The sequence below is a fragment of the Cherax quadricarinatus genome, chromosome 18, assembly GCF_038502225.1.
Source record: "Cherax quadricarinatus isolate ZL_2023a chromosome 18, ASM3850222v1, whole genome shotgun sequence".
Taxonomy (NCBI): Eukaryota; Metazoa; Arthropoda; class Malacostraca; order Decapoda; family Parastacidae; genus Cherax; species Cherax quadricarinatus.
The window spans coordinates 47,464,355-47,482,723 of record NC_091309.1 but is presented as its reverse complement, the minus strand read 5'-3'; the positions used below and the strand labels follow the sequence as shown (position 1 = coordinate 47,482,723).

General features: G+C 43.1%; 1 protein-coding gene across 2 annotated transcripts in view; it reads right to left on the bottom strand.

Moving 5' to 3' along the window:
* The window catches only part of LOC128689515 (urocanate hydratase), a 296,064-nt gene that overhangs the window by 44,488 nt on the left and 233,207 nt on the right, over positions 1 to 18,369 (bottom strand). For both annotated transcript variants that reach the window (XM_070086477.1, XM_070086478.1), the window contains 2 exons: positions 14,691 to 14,866; positions 7,583 to 7,682 (listed from right to left, as the gene is read on the bottom strand). In XM_070086477.1, coding sequence (XP_069942578.1) covers positions 7,583 to 7,682; positions 14,691 to 14,866 — 276 coding nt within the window. The remainder of the gene's footprint in view (positions 1 to 7,582; positions 7,683 to 14,690; positions 14,867 to 18,369) is intronic.

Here is an 18,369-nt window from a genome sequence, read left to right as displayed (position 1 = left end):
GCGAGGTATCCGGTCTAGGACCAGCAGCTGGAGGGTCACCTTTTCACACCTAGGTGTTACTTCCGGTTTTGACCATGACCTCGCCCTCGAGACTACCTCACCCTTGACCCCCCAACCAATACCCCCACCCACGACCCCCCCTTCGCGACCCCGCCGTCGCGCCGCGCCCCCGCCCCGCGCGCCCGCCCGCGCCCTTCGCGACCCCCGCCCGCGCGCCCACCCGCGCGCCCCGCCCCGCCCGCGCGCCCGCCCGCGCCCTTCGCGACCCCCGCCCGCGCCTTCTGCTGCGCCTTCTGCAGCGTCGTCCGGATCGCCCCCGCGCCTCGAATTTTTTTCCGTTTTTTTTTTGGATTTTTTTTTTAATTTCATTTTCTTGTGCTCTCCATCTCCTCGGATCAAATTTTTGAGGTTCCCCCTCCCACTTTCACCCCCCATCTCCAAATTTTCTCGATAATACAAGTTTTGGATTCCCCCTCCCCTATGGGGGTTTCGAAATTCTTATGATCTCCTCGGATCAAATTTTTGAGGTTCCCCCTCCCCCCACTTTCACCCCCCACCATCCCAATTTTTTTTTCACTCGATAATACAAAGACTCTACTTCCTCGGATCAAGTTTTTGGATTCCCCCCTCTGGGTATAAACATTCAAAATGGACTCCCACTTGCATCCCAAATTTTTTTCGAAATCAAAGTCTCCATCTCCTCGGATCAAATTTTTGAGGTTCCCCCTCCCCTCCCACTTTCACCCCCACCCCAAAATTTCTCGGAATCAAAATTCTCCAATTCCTCGGATCAAGTTTTTTGGATTCCCCCCTATGGGGTTTTCGAAATTCTCCAATTCCTCGGATCAAGTTTTTGGAAATTCTCCAATTCCTCGGATCAAGGTTTTTTGGATTCCCCCCTCTGGGGGTAAGCATTCAAATGAACTCCTCCTATGGGGCATGATGCTCTCTCTTACTACAGGTCTAAACAAGTGTGACGTCAGTATTCCTCTCATTAATGTGTTTACTCGACGGTCAGTGACGTCACGCGATGACCCCCACACACACAGGCTGAATCATGACGACCCTTTTAGTTCATTAAAGTTAATAAGGGAACACTTACCTTCTGTCAGTGACGTCACACATACAAGCTGAATCATGTCGAACTTTACCCCTACACATATACATCATAGGGAAAACATTTTCACTCTTAACCCAGGTTAATCCAAATAATTTCACATTTTTGTTTCGTTAATACCCACAACAATCCAACAATTTCTTTACAACACAAGTCCAGACATTTTTCTCGTTTTAACTATGTCATCTCAGGTCACTCCCCCACGAAGTAACCTCCTCCCCACCCTCCCAAACCCTCACACTCCAACCAACACCTCACAATTTTCACTCATAACCCCCAATTTTTCTCGTTTTAACCCTTTTAGTTCATTAAAGTTAATAAGGGGACACAGTACATCAGAAAGTCACCACAACACTTATAACCACTTTTCGATAAATTCACTAGTCACAATTTTACATATTACGAAGTTAATACGCACACACACCTCACTTTGAACACCTTCAAAACACTCTCTTAAATCATTTGAATACTCACAAAAATACCTTTATACATTTCCAAACAACACTGAAATACTCCAAAACATCATTCGAACACCCCCAAAATCACCTCTGAATACTCCCAGAACACCTTCATAAGTACTCTTGCACATCATATGAACACCTTCATAAGTACTCTCATAATCATTTGTACACCTTCAAAAAACACCTTTGAATACTCACATAAACACCCTTGAACACCTTCAAAACACCTTTGAATAACCTCAAAACACCTTTGAACACCTTCAAAACACCCTTGAACACCCTTGATCACCTTCAAAAAAAACAACATTTGAACACACTCAAAACACCTTTGAACACCTTTGAACATTTCCAAACAACATTGAAACACTTCCAAAAACACCATTTGAGTACTCCCAAATACACCACTGAATACTAAAACACCACTGAATACACTCAAAACACCACCAAAATCACCATGAAACACTTCCAAAAAACACAATTTGAGTACTCCCAATTACACCACTGATTACTACTAAAACACCGCTGAATTCAATCAAAACACCCTTCAACACCTTCAAAACACCTTTGAACACCTTTGAACATTTCCTATTTGAGTAAAAACACTACTACTTGAGTACTCCCACATTACACCACTGATTACTACTAAAACACCGCTGAATTCAATCAAAACACCCTTCAACACCTTCAAAAAACACCTTTGAACACCTTCAAAACACCCTTCAACACCTTCAAAAACACCTTTGAATAACCTCAAAACACCTTTGAACACCTTCAAAACACCCTTGAACACCCTTGATCACCTTCAAAAAAACAACATTTGAACACACTCAAAACACCTTTGAACACCTTTGAACATTTCCAAACAACACTGAAACACTTCCAAAAACACCATTTGAGTACTCCCAAATACACCACTGAATACTAAAACACCACTGAATACACTCAAAACACCACCAAAATCACCATAAACTAAGATCAACACCCACATCCCACAACACCCACAACCCACAACACCCACAATTTTTTCTCGTTTTATCTAATTTCATCAGAAAGTCACAACACCCACACCTCCCATTTTTTTCTCGTTTTAACCCTTTTAGTTCATTAAAGTTAATAAGGGGACACACTACATCAGAAAAAGTCACATCAACAACCCACTTATAACGTCTTTTCGGTATCTCTAGTTCGACAACAACACCCACATCCCACAACACCCACATCCCACATCCCACACACACACACAGACACACACACACACACACATCCCTAACCTAGCCTAACCTAACCTAACTTATCCTAACCTAACCTAACCTAACCTAACCTAACCTAACCTAACCTAACCTAACTTATCCTAACCTAGCCTAACCTAACCTAACCTAACCTTACCTAACTTATCCTAACCTAACCTAACCTAGCCTAACCTAACCTAACTTAACCTAACCTAACCTAACCTAACTTAACCTAACCCAACCTAACCTAACCTAACCTAGCCTAACCTAACTTAACCTAACCTAACCTAACCTAACCTACCCTAACCTAACTTATCCTAACCTAACCTATCTTAACCTAACCTAACCTAACCTAGCCGAACCTATCCTAACCGTTCCTAACTTAACTAACCTAACCTAACCTAACCTAACCTTACCTAACCTAACCTAACCTAGCCTAACCTAACCTAACCTATCTTATCCTAATCTAACCTTGCCTAACCATTACCTAACCTAACCTAACCTATCTTAACCTAACCCAACCTAACCTAGCCGAACCTATCCTAACCTAACCTAAAATATATTGGAACACTTCCAAAATACATTAGAGTACTCCAGAATTACTTTGAACGACTCCATTTTTTTGGATATTTCCAAATTAGTTTTGAAAACTTTATCGTAAAATCGAACATTATTTTCTTGTTGGTAAACACACTCAATGGTAGAAATATTTACTCGATTTCCGAATAGAAACACTTTCCTCGCTCTGAGAGACTCATTGTGGGTCACCCCTTCCCCCCAACACCACTGGGTAATGCGGTTCACACCCAAGGTAGATTTAAGATAATCATGAACACCTGCGTCAACTCAGGACAGACAGACGCCATGAAATGCGGGTAACATCCAAGGTAGAAAATCATCTCTTTCCAGACCAACTGTCTATCCTAACCTAACCTAACCTAACCTAACCTAATTCCTAACCTAACCTAACCTCACCTAACCGAACCTAACCTAACTCCATCAATCACCTCTATCCTAACCTAACCTAACCTAACCTAACCCAACCTAACTCCATCAAACACCTCTATCCTAACCTAACCTAACCTATCCTAACCTAACCTAACTCCATCAAACACCTCGAATACTACCTAACTTAACCTAACCTAACCTTACCTAACCTACCGAACCTAACCTAACCTAACCTATCCTAACCTGTCCTAACCTAACCTAACCTATCCTAACCTAACCTAACCTTGTCAGCATAACCTACAAGGCGTGAACAGGCTAGGCACCGGGCTCCATCTCTCATCGCAGTCTGACAATACACCTAACCTAACTTATCCTAATCTAACCTAACCTAACCTAACTTATCCTAACCTAACCTAACTTATCCTAACCTAACCTAACCTAAAATAACCTAACCTAACTTATCCTAACCTAACCTAACTTATCCTAACCTAACCTAACCTAACCTAAAATAACCTAACCTAACTTATCCTAACCTACTCACTTTACTTTGAACACCTTCAAAACACTCTCATACATCATTTGAGACCCCCTTTTCTCAATATCTCTCATCCACAACCTTTATCATCTCACTACAGAACAACCCCAAGATTACTTCGAACACTCTCATAAAGCATTTGAGTACTCACATAAACACTTTTGAACATTTCCAAACAACACTGAAGCACTTCCAAAATATCATTTTGATTACTCCCAAATAAGATTTGACAGCTCTAATTTATCTACACTTACACATTTCATTAAATTACATCTCATCCCCCCAAACTCCTCCCTCATTCTCCAGACTTTACAACATTAGCACAAAAAAACTAACTCATACACTTATGACATGAGACATTACCATATCTAACACACTGACTAACTTTGAACCAACTCTGAACACCACTGATCTTCTTCAAAAAATGCTCTGCACATCATTTGAACACCTTCAAAAAAACACCATCAAACACCTCCGAATACTCCCAAAAAACACTACTGATTACTACCAAATCACCACTGAATACTACCAATCACCGTCAAAATCACCAGAAACTAAGTTTAACATCACCATCTAACATCCTTTTTATAGAAATCCCCTCAAATCACTATAACCAAGAACTCCCTCCCCATTTGGCGCATAAAAAAAAAAAAAAGCATGAACACAAACCTAATACGCAAACACTTAGTACATGATCACCATCAACTGAAAACATATCTTGTACACACACATAATATAAGACAATCACCAACTACAATCACCCATGTTCACTTACCTCAAAATCACTAATATCACAGAAAACAATCATTTTTATAAACATTTCACACACACACACAAAAAAAAAATCATATTTGACAATATCTAAGCGCACTCACCTCACTACCACCAACACACGATGTCTCACCTCACAGGACCGACGAGCTCACCTCCAGTGACGTCACACTCCCATTGTGTTACTTGGTGGTTGGTAACATCACACCTAACCCCCCCCCTTGTTTCAACCTGTTGTACCCTACATTATCTAAGAACACTATATCCAAGACGATTACCAGATTTTATGATCCCCAACACCAAGATCACAGAAAACACACATTTTTATAATTATTCACACAAAAATCACGATCACCAATTCCATATCATGTTTACCGTCATCTATCAACACTAATCACCAAGATCACCAAAAAATCTAAGATCATGCATCTCAAAACTACTATGATCACTGAAAACACTTATTTTTTAAACATTCGCACAAAAATAAGACATACACAAAAATACCACAACACTTCCACCAACATCTATAACATAACATGAGCACTATAACATATCACTATCACAAAAAAAAAATAATACACAGACACCCACATATTATACATTTCAATTGCAAATTTAAGACATGAGACATACACACCAAATCTAAGACATTCACCTCCAACTAAGACATACACATCACCCCTAAAACTTCCTTCCTTATTCATTCCGTATATCTCCTAGAGCTGTTTTAACCCCGACGGATCCATCACGACGTAGGAGCCAGAGGAACCATCACCACTCCAACACCACCTACTACACTCTGGCTCCTACGTCGTGATGGATCCGTCGGGGTTAAAACAGCTCTAGGAGATATACGGAATGAATAAGGAAGGAAGTTTTAGGGGTGATGTGTATGTCTTAGTTGGAGGTGAATGTCTTAGATTTGGTGTGTATGTCTCATGTCTTAAATTTGCAATTGAAATGTATAATATGTGGGTGTCTGTGTATTATTTTTTTTTTTGTGATAGTGATATGTTATAGTGCTCATGTTATGTTATAGATGTTGGTGGAAGTGTTGTGGTATTTTTGTGTTGGTATTTTTGATATTGTTTCATACTCTTCTCCAGACTGAGGGACTGACCACCTCAAAACTTTAAGGGTGATGGACTGATTACATCGTCTTCAAGTATCTTCTGCTTCTATCAACTTTTCTGTACTTGACCGAAGAAGCCTACTGTGTAGGCGAAACGTTTCACAATAAAGATACCTAACTGTTGCATATGTGTCTTACCTAACAAGCAGTCTATATAGCAATAAAGCCACGAAACAAGTGGTTTCTAATCGTTTACCAAACTGCGGCAGGCCAGGATTTGACCACACGATGAATAGGTAACATATGCGATTTTAGCTTAAATAGCAACACTTTTCTTGAGGACTAAGGCCAGCGAAAATTTGTGTATGTAATAATTTCGCAGAAGTTATTCTGAAGCTAACGAAAAAAATATATTTCATTGTGTTTGTTTATTATTAAATTATTGTCAACTTATCTAAAGTATATTTATTTGGATTAGGCTCAGTTAAATTGCGCTTGTTTTAATAAGGTTAGGTAAGTTTTCTAAGATTTTCTTAATACAAAATTATTAATTTTTGCATTAACATTAATGATAAAAATGTATTTAAACGTATAAGAGAAATTTTTTAGAAAAGACTTAATTTTAAATGAATTCTTGATAATAACCTGGAGGTTATTCCGGGGATCAACGCCCCCGCGGCCCGGTCCATGACCAGGTCTCCCGGTGGATCAGGGCCTGATCAACCAGGCTGTTACTGCTGGCCGCACGCAGTCCAACGTACAAACCACAGCCCGACTGATCCGGCACTGACTTTAGGTACCTGTCCAGCTCTCTCTTGAAGGCAGCCAGGGGTTTATTGGTAATTCCCCTAATGCTTGGTGGGAGGCTGTTGAACAGTCTTGGGCTCCGGACACTTATGGTGTTTTCTCTTAGTGTACCAATGACATATATATTATTGTAACTACTAATAAGTGGTATTTAATCAATAACAACACTGCGACTAGGCGGTTGATCGAACCCGTGTTGTTTTAGCCCGCCTCATGGAGAGCGAAAATTCACAACGCTCTAAACCACTGGACCATACAATCCTACAAACAACATGAGCTTAGCAAACTAGGCTTGCTTCACGTTGCGAGGATGTACAATGGTATGGGTGCCTCAAATTTAATTTCATTCTGCTTCCCGTTTGGTGTACTAGCCTCCACAAGCAGTATACATATTTTATAACCACGAGAAATTGGTATTTAATCAATAACACCACCAAACGGAGAGTAGAATGAAATTAGCTCCGAGGCACCCACACTATCGTATGTCCTTGCAACTTGAAGCAAAACACGGAGACCCATCGTGCACACCAAAATATCTGTCAGATAATCATTATTTAAGGGCGTTAAACAGTCGCCTGTTTGACTGTCTTAGGCTGGGCTGCAGCTAGAGATGCTGGTAGACAGTGAGAGGTGATATACTACCTGCTGTGAAGGCTGACCCGTCGTACACGTTGGAGGTTTCTCTGAAGGGTGAGTCCGTCCCACTAACATCGTGATGGTCTCGGCTGATCACCACGGCTGCCTGCCAATAACAGTACACGTGTTAGTACTACACTTGCGTTCCACTACCATATAATGAAAAAGTCTTCTGTAATTATTGTATTGTTAAGAGAACTGTTATTTAAAATTATTTGCTCATAAAGAATGAATAACGAAAAGGCACAGTACGGTGACTAGAACAATACACAGATAACTCGCACAATGAAAAGCAGGGGCGCCACGGGTACACTGAGAGACAACACAATAAGTGTCAGGGGTCCAAGACTGTTCAACTGCATCCTCGCATACATAAAGGGGATTACCAATAGACCCCTGACTGTCTTCAAGAAGGCACTGGACAGGCACCTAAATTCAGTACCTGAAAAGCCGGGCCGTGGTTCGTACGTCAGTTTGCATGCAGCCAGTAGTAACAGCCTGGTTGATCAGACCCTGATCCACTACGAGGCCTGGTCTAAGACAGGGCCGAGGGGGCGTTGACCCCCGAAACCCTCTCCAGGTATAGGGTTATTTGTGTTTATCTGCGCATACGACAACTTCCTCTTTCATACTGCCTCGTCTCTCTCCTCTCTGTTAGTGTGGCTTTGTAAATGGTTCAAGTCGGACCGAAACGTCGTCGTAAGCTCGTCTCTCCTCTCTGTTAGTGTGGCTTTGTAAATGGTTCAAGTCGGACCGAAACGTCGTCGTAAGCTCGTCTCTCCTCTCTGTTAGTGTGACTTTGTAAATGGTTCAAGTCGGACCGAAACGTCGTCGTAAGCTCGTCTCTCCTCTCTGTTAGTGTGACTTTGTAAATGGTTCAAGTCGGACCGAAACGTCGTCGTCAGCTCGTCTCTCCTCTCTGTTAGTGTGGCTTTGTAAATGGTTCAAGTCGGACCGAAACGTCGTCGTCAGCTCGTCTCTCCTCTCTGTTAGTGTGGCTTTGTAAATGGTTCAAGTCGGACCGAAACGTTGTCGTAAGCTCGTCTCTCATCTCTGTTAGTGTGACTTTGTAAATGGTTCAATTCGGACCGAAACGTCGTCGTAAGCTCGTCTCTCCTCTCTGTTAGTGTGACTTTGTAAGTGGTTCAAGTCGGACCGAAACGTCGTCGTAAGCTCGTCTCTCCTCTCTGTTAGTGTGACTTTGTAAATGGTTCAATTCAGACCGAAACGTCGTCGTAAGCTCGTCTCTCCTCTCTGTTAGTGTGACTTTGTAAATGGTTCAAGTCGGACCGAAACGTCGTCGTAAGCTCGTCTCTCCTCTCTGTTAGTGTGACTTTGTAAATGGTTCAAGTCGGACCGAAACGTCGTCGTAAGCTCGTCTCTCCTCTCTGTTAGTGTGACTTTGTAAATGGTTCAAGTCGGACCGAAACGTCGTCGTAAGCTCGTCTCTCCTCTCTGTTAGTGTGACTTTGTAAATGGTTCAAGTCGGACCGAAACGTAGTCGTAAGCTCGTCTCTCCTCTCTGTTAGTGTGACTTTGTAAATGGTTCAAGTCGGACCGAAACGTCGTCGTCAGCTCGTCTCTCCTCTCTGTTAGTGTGGCTTTGTAAATGGTTCAAGTCGGACCGAAACGTCGTCGTCAGCTCGTCTCTCCTCTCTGTTAGTGTGGCTTTGTAAATGGTTCAAGTCGGACCGAAACGTCGTCGTAAGCTCGTCTCTCATCTCTGTTAGTGTGACTTTGTAAATGGTTCAATTCTGACCGAAACGTCGTCGTAAGCTCGTCTTTCCTCTCTGTTCGTGTGACTTTGTAAATGGTTCAAGTAGGACCGAAACGTCGTCGTAAGCTCGTCTCTCCTCTCTGTTAGTGTGACTTTGTAAATGGTTCAATTCAGACCGAAACGTCGTCGTAAGCTCGTCTCTCCTCTCTGTTAGTGTGACTTTGTAAATGGTTCAAGTCGGACCGAAACGTCGTCGTAAGCTCGTCTCTAATCTCTGTTAGTGTGACTTTGTAAATGGTTCAAGTCGGACCGAAACGTCGTCGTAAGCTCGTCTCTCCTCTCTGTTAGTGTGACTTTGTAAATGGTTCAAGTCGGACCGAAACGTCGTCGTCAGCTCGTCTCTCCTCTCTGTTAGTGTGGCTTTGTAAATGGTTCAAGTCGGACCGAAACGTCGTCGTCAGCTCGTCTCTCCTCTCTGTTAGTGTGGCTTTGTAAATGGTTCAAGTCGGACCGAAACGTCGTCGTAAGCTCGTCTCTCATCTCTGTTAGTGTGACTTTGTAAATGGTTCAATTCGGACCGAAACGTCGTCGTAAGCTCGTCTCTCCTCTCTGTTAGTGTGACTTTGTAAGTGGTTCAAGTCGGACCGAAACGTCGTCGTCAGCTCGTCTCTCCTCTCTGTTAGTGTGGCTTTGTAAATGGTTCAAGTCGGACCGAAACGTCGTCGTCAGCTCGTCTCTCCTCTCTGTTAGTGTGGCTTTGTAAATGGTTCAAGTCGGACCGAAACGTCGTCGTAAGCTCGTCTCTCATCTCTGTTAGTGTGACTTTGTAAATGGTTCAATTCGGACCGAAACGTCGTCGTAAGCTCGTCTCTCCTCTCTGTTAGTGTGACTTTGTAAGTGGTTCAAGTCGGACCGAAACGTCGTCAGCTCGTCTCTCCTCTCTGTTAGTGTGTCTTTGTAAATGGTTCAAGTCGGACCGAAACGTCGTCGTCAGCTCGTCTCTCCTCTCTGTTAGTGTGGCTTTGTAAATGGTTCAAGTCGGACCGAAACGTCGTCGTAAGCTCGTCTCTCATCTCTGTTAGTGTGACTTTGTAAATGGTTCAATTCGGACCGAAACGTCGTCGTAAGCTCGTCTTTCCTCTCTGTTAGTGTGACTTTGTAAATGGTTCAAGTAGGACCGAAACGTCGTCGTAAGCTCGTCTCTCCTCTCTGTTAGTGTGACTTTGTAAATGGTTCAAGTCGGACCGAAACGTCGTCGTAAGCTCGTCTCTCCTCTCTGTTAGTGTGACTTTGTAAATGGTTCAAGTCGGACCGAAACGTCGTCGTCAGCTCGTCTCTCCTCTCTGTTAGTGTGGCTTTGTAAATGGTTCAAGTCGGACCGAAACGTCGTCGTCAGCTCGTCTCTCCTCTCTGTTAGTGTGGCTTTGTAAATGGTTCAAGTCGGACCGAAACGTCGTCGTAAGCTCGTCTCTCATCTCTGTTAGAGTGACATGGTAAATTGTACAATTCGGAACTAAACGTCGTCGTAAGCTCGTCTCTCCTCTCTGTTAGTGTGACTTTGTAATTGGTTCAAGTAGGACCGAAACGTCGTCGTCAGCTCGTCTCTCCTCTCTGTTAGTGTGGCTTTGTAAATGGTTCAAGTCGGACCGAAACGTCGTCGTCAGCTCGTCTCTCCTCTCTGTTAGTGTGGCTTTGTAAATGGTTCAAGTCGGACCGAAACGTCGTCGTAAGCTCGTCTCTCATCTCTGTTAGTGTGACTTTGTAAATGGTTCAATTCGGACCGAAACGTCGTCGTAAGCTCGTCTTTCCTCTCTGTTAGTGTGACTTTGTAAATGGTTCAAGTAGGACCGAAACGTCGTCGTAAGCTCGTCTCTCCTCTCTGTTAGTGTGACTTTGTAAATGGTTCAAGTCGGACCGAAACGTCGTCGTAAGCTCGTCTTTCCTCTCTGTTAGTGTGACTTTGTAAATGGTTCAAGTAGGACCGAAACGTCGTCGTAAGCTCGTCTCTCCTCTCTGTTAGTGTGACTTTGTAAATGGTTCAAGTCGGACCGAAACGTCGTCGTATGCTCGTCTCTCCTCTCTGTTAGTGTGACTTTGTAAATGGTTCAAGTCGGACCGAAACGTCGTCGTAAGCTCGTCTCTCCTCTCTGTTAGTGTGACTTTGTAAGTGGTTCAAGTCGGACCGAAACGTCGTCGTCAGCTCGTCTCTCCTCTCTGTTAGTGTGGCTTTGTAAATGGTTCAAGTCGGACCGAAACGTCGTCGTCAGCTCGTCTCTCCTCTCTGTTAGTTTGGCTTTGTAAATGGTTCAAGTCGGACCGAAACGTCGTCGTCAGCTCGTCTCTCCTCTCTGTTAGTGTGGCTTTGTAAGTGGTTCAATTCGGACCGAAACGTCGTCGTAAGCTCGTCTCTCATCTCTGTTAATGTGATTTTGTAAGTGGTTCAATTCGGACCGAAACGTCGTCGTAAGCTCGTCTCTCCTCTCTGTTAGTGTGACTTTGTAAATGGTTCAAGTCGGACCGAAACGTCGTCGTAAGCTCGTCTTTCCTCTCTGTTAGTGTGACTTTGTAAATGGTTCAAGTAGGACCGAAACGTCGTCGTAAGCTCGTCTCTCCTATGTGCGGGTTATTTGTTCATAAATTGTTAATATTATAAATAATCAAATATCAAGGCTAGAATTCACACCATCAAGAGCAGGAGGGTGTTGATGCTGGCGCAGGGCTCTTGATCAAAGGACTCTGAAATTCCCTTCACATATGAAATCTGATTATTTCCCAATTCACAGGAGATGCGTGATCCCCTACGGGCTTAGCGATTTCTTCCCAATTTCACTGCCGTTGGAAAGTAGTCAACGGTAACGTTACTGAGCTTAACCCAAAGTAACTGAAGCAACAGTGATATATATATATATATATATATATATATATATATATATATATATATATATATATATATGTATATATATATATGTATATATATATGTCGTGCTGAATAGGCAGAACTTGCGATCTTGGCTTAAATAGCAACGCTCATCTTGCCATATAGGACAAGTGAAAATTTGTGTATGCAATAATTTCGCCAAAATCATTCTGAACCTAACGAAAAAAATATATTTCGTTGTGTTTGTTTAGTATTAAATTACTGAAAACGTATATAAAATATATTTAGTTGGATTAGGCTAAAATAAATTATGCTTGTTATAATAAGGTTAGGTAAGTTTTCTAAGATTCTTTTGGTGCAAAATTAAAAAATTTTGTATTAACATTAATGAAAAAAATATATCTTTAAACGTATAAGAGAAAATTTTAGAAAGGACTTAATTTTAAATGAGTTCTTGCTAATTGACCAGTTTTATATATTCGCCACGACTGGTGTAAATTGTGGGACCCATTGCCTCGGAGAAGTGCATACTTATATATATTTCTTCCTATGAATATTCCATATAGTATATTTTTTTTTTTTTGCCAATAGGAATATATTATAATATGGTACAGAAGATTTAAGAGATACATTGTTGATATAAAGGTGGCATATACGGTACATGTTGTTACGTGTGTATCACCGATTATAAGGCGAAAATCTCATCCAGCTCCTCAGAGCTGGGGCGTGTGCCCAAAATACAGCAGGCATTACCCCTCTGAACAGCCGCACTGAGCCGCTGGAACAGAAAACTAGCTGCCCTATATATATATAAATATAAATATATATATATATATATATATATAAATATATATATATATATATATAGTGAGGAAGCGACTATTATCCTCATTCACCCAACAATTACAATGAGAGAAAAGATACGGAGAGAAAGGAAGAGGAGACGTAATCAAATTGCCAAGTCATATTACATCTCGACTCATCACTGATAAGGCCTCGATGAGATCATACAATGCTGATTTTGTTTCCGGTCAACAGAGGGGATATGTGTTGCAGAATTCATACTGTGTATGAGACACCTTTCCTGCCATTAGATTAATGATATAAAACACATAGGCATCACCTGGATAACAAGAGGTGTCTCGTCTACCACCTCCTTTGTTAGTGGGATGAATTGTAAAGGACTTGCCTAGTATGGGCCAACAGGCCTCCTGCAGTGTTCCTCCTTTCTTATGTTCTTATGTTCTTTGTCAATGTAACAAAGCCACGAGAAAAAAGACAATTTTAGTGGAGCCAATGAATGAGGTGATGAGAAATACCCTGATTTAAGTCACTTGTAAGTCCCGTCCACATTTGATCACATTTACAACTGCTGCATCTCCCATTTCTTCCACTTAATCCACTATAAACGTATCACTCTACATTAAACTGATAGAGCCAATGTAGAGGAATCGCCCAGTAGTAGAAACATCCAGGTGATGCAAATGCTACTTAATCATCAAATATCTCCCACTAAGATACAATAAGAATTTGAATTTACACTATTCTGAAAGACGTAGAATAAAGACAAATATAATTAAAGTATACAAGTGGAAGACAAGTATTAATAGAGGAGTATTAAATAGGGTACTGAGAACATATAACCGAAAAAAAACTCGAGAAACTGGTTTGCAGATACAGTTAAGTAGAGGCTAGGAAAGCGTTGATCAGAGAAAAGTCTGCCAAGTAGCATCATTGAAGCTTGGAATGATTTAAAAGCAACTTAGAGAGAATGATTGGGCATGAGAAGACCTGCCTTGTATTGGCTTACTTCTGAGATCTTTGATTTATTCTTAGAAGAGAGAGAGAGAGAGAGAACATCATTAAATGAGTGTGTCTCACCGTTCACCTGAACTTATTGTATGACAAGATAAGGACACACAGGTATGTGGTAGTGAGGAAAGAGGGGCTTATTTTTTTTTTTTTGGGGGGGGGGGAGGGGAGGGAAAGCTTACCCTTTTAGTTATATAGTTAATAACAAGAACAGGTGACATCGATTATCATGAGTCAATCGTGTTGTTCCTATTATGAACACAGGTGTAGTTTACTGGCCTGCACACCTGGTTGTAGCACGATAACCACAGTAGAAACGAGGAACGAGCCAAAAGCAGCAAAGAGTAAATATATATATTTCCTTCACCAAACAGCAAGCAATAATATGTACAATATATATAGAGGATATGTAGAGAAAGGCAAATTGCAAGCAAGACACAAAGTGAGGACCCCATTCGACCAGACTTGGAGGTAAGTCTGGTCGAATGTTGATTCACAAACGCACCACATCGCTTCAAAACTTTAGCGGGCTTCCTTGTGATTGGCTGGTTGAACCAAGGTGCTAGCATAACATAACAAGGGAGTTCCAACTCATTACACCCTTAGCATCTGGCACGCTGGTCAGGATGGCAGCCTATATGGGTGTGTGACATACGCCTAATAAAACATAATGCAATCTTAGCATGTAACAGTTCCTTTCATTTTACCTTAAGTAATCCAGCCCTCACAGCATCGTTGAAGGCTCGGGCTATCCTCACCCGACCCACTTGATCAGAGTAAAGGATCCTGGCTTGGCTTCCCACCACCAGCTTGTGCTTTCCTGCCTGTTCGATCCATGCGATGTTGTCCTGGTACTGCTGGCGGGTCCTCTCGGAGATGCCCTCTGTGTAGGGAGGGTGGAAGACGGGCAGTGAGGGAGACATTAATTATTATTTTGTATGGCAGAGTTTGTGGCTATGGTCAAGAGGTGCAGGTTATGAGGCAGGGCACTGGAAAATGAAGGACTTTATTGATGACTCTTGTGAGAGCATTACTAATGTACGGATATGTAAATAAGCAAGTATTCGGATTGTAAGACATTAAAATGGTTCATCCACTAAGGAGTTAATCAATTCAATGCAGAGAGCGAGACAAAGAGAGAGTAAATAGTGAATAACAAAAAAAGGCACAATACCGTGACTGGAACGATACACAAATAACCCGAACATAGAAGAGAGGAGCTTACGACGACGTTTCGGTCCGACTTATACCATTTTACGTCGTCGTAAGCTCCTCTCTTCTATGTGCGGGTTATTTGTGTATAGTAAATAGTGGTAGAGGTCAGGTGCTGTGAGACAAGAGGAACTAAATGTTCTGTGTGGGTAGCAAGAGCTCTGTGGAGATTTCGGAAATAATCAAGTTTGTTGTATTTTGAATTATGGTGTTTATGGTAACTATGAGTGATGACTCTTTACAGCGTTTATTGCAGTGTTCTGATTCAATGGTTAAGTTAGATAGGTTAGGTAAGATTTATCAGGAAACAGGACAAGTGTTTCCTGACACACATCTTAATCATAGTATGACCCGCAGCTGGAGCTTTTGGTCATCTGACCGAGGCCTTCCGTTGGCTTTCCACTTCACTCCTTTAAAAATTATGGTTAATATTATAACCATTTCATAATTATTAAATATTTTCTAATTCCATTACTTGTTATTACAGAAGACCGGGAGGTGTCCACGGAGCAGCGATCAATGTGTTGTTCCAGTGGCTCCTCGGGCACGTTTAATTTTGTTTCATGATCCATTGTGTAAATTTTCTGTAAGATTTCTCACATATATTTTATCCCATGTTTCACATGGGAGTCGCTTTCCCTGTGTTGTATTTCTTGTAAAATTTATTTCCATACAAGTGCTGGAAATTAAAATGGTAATACTGGATTTGTTTTTAGCAGTTCAGTATGCTGTAAAAAATGTGATTAAAAGGCGGAATTTTGACTCAGTCTGGTGACTCGTTGTCTAGCTGCCTTGGAGAACTTCTCCACCTTCCTTCTCTGGCCGATGAGAAAATCATGAGAACAATGGAGTCTGTAGAAAACATTGAAAAACAAAGTATGGCCATGTATGGGCTCTGGTGGCCTGGTGGTTAACGATCTCGCTTCACACGGCGAGGGCCTGGGTTCGATTCCCAGCCAGAGTAGAAACATTGGACGTGTTTCTTTCAACCTGTTGTCTATGTTCCCCATCAGTAAAATGGGTATCTGGGTGTTAGTCGTCTGGTGTGGGTCGCATCCTGGGACACTGACCTAAGGAGGCCTGGTCACAGACCGGGCCGCGGGGGCGTTGACCCTCGGAACTCTCTCCAGGTAAACTCCAGGTATGTGTTTCTCACCACTTACGTTAGGGCATGAGAAATGAAGGTTATTCTTACTGGACTTTGAACGCCAACGTAATGCACGTAATGGATTTTTTTTTTAATAAGAGTTGCTGCTATTATGGAGTTCAGTCTTGTTGGTATATTTGAGCTGCTTGGGATGCGTGGTTTCAACGTCTCCTCTTCTAGGTACTCCAGCTACACAAGTTCGGTCACAAATGCACTTAGTGGTGAGCCAAGAGCTATCACACACTATGACAACCTCAACGATTTTTACCAGGTTGATGAGTAAGACACGTGAGTAGCAGTTTAGTATGCTCAGGGCTCTTCTTCAGTCGAAATGCAGTGAAGGTAATGGAAGTAGAAATGCAGATATGAGGGGGTCAGTCCCTCAGCCTTTAAGAATAAAAAGTGTCAGGTGGTTAGTCCCTGAGCTGCGTGTTTAGCTCCATACTTCCTATAAATATGAAGATAAAAACTAAGACTAACTAACTCTCAGGTTAAGAGAGCTGGCAAGTTGGTATAAGCAATGAACAGCACCAGACAAGAGCGTCTTGAGGCTCAAAAACAGAGCCAGAGCTTAACCCAGCAACAGAGCGCTTGATGGTTAATGGTAGCAGCGGTCAGGCTGGGGACAGCAGGTAGGCTGGGGACAGCAGGCAGGCTGGAGACAGCAGTCAGGCTGGAGACAGCAGGCAGGCTGGAGACAGCAGTCAGACTGGAGACAGCAGGCAGGCTGGACATAGCAAGTAGGCTGGAGACAGCAGTCAGGCTGGAGACAGCAGTCAGGCTGGAGACAGCAGGCAGGCTGGAGACAGCAGTCAGACTGGAGACAGCAGGCAGGCTGGAGACAGCAGGTAGGCTGGGGACAGCAGGCAGGCTGGAGACAGCAGTCAGGCTGGAGACAGCAGTCAGACTGGAGACAGCAGGCAGGCTGGACATAGCAAGTAGGCTGGAGACAGCAGTCAGGCTGGAGACAGCAGTCAGGCTGGAGACAGCAGTCAGGCTGGAGACAGCAGTCAGGCTGGAGACAGCAGTCAGGCTGGAGACAGCAGTCAGGCTGGAGACAGCAATCAGGCTGGAGACAGCAGTCAGGCTGGAGACAGCAGTCAGGCTGGAGACAGCAGGCAGGCTGGAGACAGCAGGCAGGCTGGAGACAGCAGGCAGGCTGGAGACAGCAGGCAGGCTGGAGACAGCAGTCAGGCTGGAGACAGCAGTCAGGCTGGAGACACAGCAGCTGGACACAGCAGGCAGGCTGGAGACAGCAGGCAGGCTGGAGACAGCAGGCAGGCTGGAGACAGCAGGCAGGCTGGAGACAGCAGGCAGGCTGGAGACAGCAGGCAGGCTGGAGACAGCAGGCAGGCTGGAGACAGCAGGCAGGCTGGAGACAGCAGGCAGGCTGGAGACAGCAGGCAGGCTGGAGACAGCAGGCAGGCTGGAGACAGCAGGCAGGCTGGAGACAGCAGGCAGGCTGGAGACAGCAGGCAGGCACACGAGTTCAGGTGAATTTCACTTTACTCTTAATAATTCGAATGATCCGTCTTGGAAAATTGTCAAAGTCCTCTATTAACCGACTCACATAATTTTGGACTTACAATGCGAACATATATGGGACAATAGAAGTGTCTTCGGTAGTTTCATTGCAGAGTCGAGGGTGAAGCGCCTTGTAAACTTGGTGCCTCTACGAAGGTGAAATGTAGAGTAGTAGATTTTTCAAGGTTAGGTCGGGGGTGTGGTCGTTTATTTTCATTTCTTCTTCAGAAGTGGAGGAGTTTTAATCCTCAGGTGGAGTTGGAATGGGTATGAAATAGATGGCAGGTTGAATAGGCGTAGTGGCTTGAACGGATGGCAGCTTGAATAAGCGTAGTGGCTTGAGCGGATAGTAGGTAAGGAGTGGACTGGCTGGCTGTGGTTGGAGGAGTTAATGGGATGATGATGCCATCAATGTCAGAAGAGATTTTTAGTACTTCTGCTGATGGTGCAGCGACAGGAAAATTGAAGTCTGGAAGGTAGGTGAGGCGAAGGAGTTGATTGAT